At 60.4% G+C, this 1563-nt stretch overlaps 1 protein-coding gene across 1 annotated transcript; it reads right to left on the minus strand.

Annotated features, from left to right (window-relative positions):
* Nucleotides 1–1235: 1235 nt before the first annotated feature.
* MNEG_9442 (hypothetical protein) lies at nucleotides 1236–1486 on the minus strand (the record flags this gene model as incomplete). Its single annotated transcript, XM_014042088.1, has 1 exon — nucleotides 1236–1486. A coding segment is annotated over one exon (251 nt), but the record flags the coding sequence as incomplete, so codon positions are not given.
* Between the last annotated feature and the right edge of the window lie 77 nt (nucleotides 1487–1563).

Raw genomic sequence — 1563 nt, forward strand, 5'->3', positions numbered from 1 at the left:
CCTCTCTCACAGACAGACACACACACACACACACACACACACACACACACACACACACACACACACACACACACACACACACACACACACACACACACACACACACTCTCGCACCCCTGGCAGCAACCGTCGTGCCCCTGGCAGCTGGTTTCAGTGCTGGGGCCCTTGATTTCACCCCGGCCTCATAAACAAGGCTGAGAATATCCTTTCACTAGATCAGGAGTCAGTCCAGGCTCTGGAGTGGAACATGCAGCATACGGTAGCGTTCGTTTGGGCGCTTTCGTGGCTGCACACCGAAGCGCGTCGGTGCCCCGCTCTCGAGCGTACCTGCCAAGCTGCAGCTATGGTTGCGTGTTGTTATGCTGCACTCCACGCGCCTCGGTTCGTCGCTGCTCTGAGTCGCAGCGAGCAGCGGTGGAGAAGCTCTACCTTCATAGCTGCGGCTGGGCACCTGGTTACAAGAAATGACTGCAGCACTGCACGCGCCCCATGTGTATGTAATATTGATAATTGCCACGCAAATGCATCGTGTAAGACGTAGGTTTCCTGAACATATGCACGTCAGGTGCTCTGTGCAGATCAGGCAGCGTGAGGCAGGGTCATTGGATTGAACATCTGGTGGCACCAGGACGAGGACACGTCCTTTACGCAGACTGCAGTTGCTCTGAGCTCGAATCTGCAAGCTGTTTACGTTTTGCATTGATAGTATTACAATACCGTAGGGAATGAGCGGAGCTTGAGAGCTGGTATACAAGCGTACCACCATAGATCATCCCAAACGTATTATATGTGACAAATTCAAGTCGATTCAATGCATAAAAATTCCCCACGGGCGGCCAGGGGGCCACCGGCATCGGCGCAGTGCTCCGCTGCCGCCACCTGCGTTCCTCACTCGCAGTGTCGACCGCGCGGGGCCGCAGCATCAAAGCAGCGAATGCAGGCATGCTCGAGCAAGCGTATGGTGAGTGATCTATGTGTGCTTGACAAGCAGCCGCCTTTCCTGGCGCCGTCGTCGTCTACAGCAGTCTTGACACCAAGCCGTCCACCGTGCAACCTGCCCAGACGCCCTTGCTGAACGTTGAACGCGGCCAACCGACAAAGCAGTTGATGCCATCTCCCTCCCCCTCCCCACCCACACAGCCTCTCACACAGTCAGACAGCGAACATGAATTTCCCCGAGCCACTGACACGCAGCAGGTGCAGCCGTGGGGACTGCTGTGGTTTGGGACCGCACCTCAGACTGCCCACGCCTCACCGCAGCTTCCGCCAGCGCAGCTGCCCCCGCTGCTGCCGGCCCTTTCCATGGAGCCCTCCGCTGCGCCCTCCGGCGGCGGACCAGGCGGCGGCGTTGGCGTCGACTTGGCGAGGGGCGCGGCGAGGCTGGGCATGATGGCGGTGGCGTCGGCTGGCGGCGCACTGCTCGACGCAATCTCCCGAGGCGGCGGTGGCAGCAGCAGCAGCAGCAGCGGCAGAAGCGGCGGCTGCCCTGACGCGGGCGAGGCAGCAGCGGCGCACGCTGACGGCCACAGCATCGGGCGCCAGGGATCAGGCACCCTCCCCGCC

This window comes from Monoraphidium neglectum (assembly GCF_000611645.1).
Source record: "Monoraphidium neglectum strain SAG 48.87 unplaced genomic scaffold scaffold01937, whole genome shotgun sequence".
Classification (NCBI taxonomy): domain Eukaryota; kingdom Viridiplantae; phylum Chlorophyta; class Chlorophyceae; order Sphaeropleales; family Selenastraceae; genus Monoraphidium; species Monoraphidium neglectum.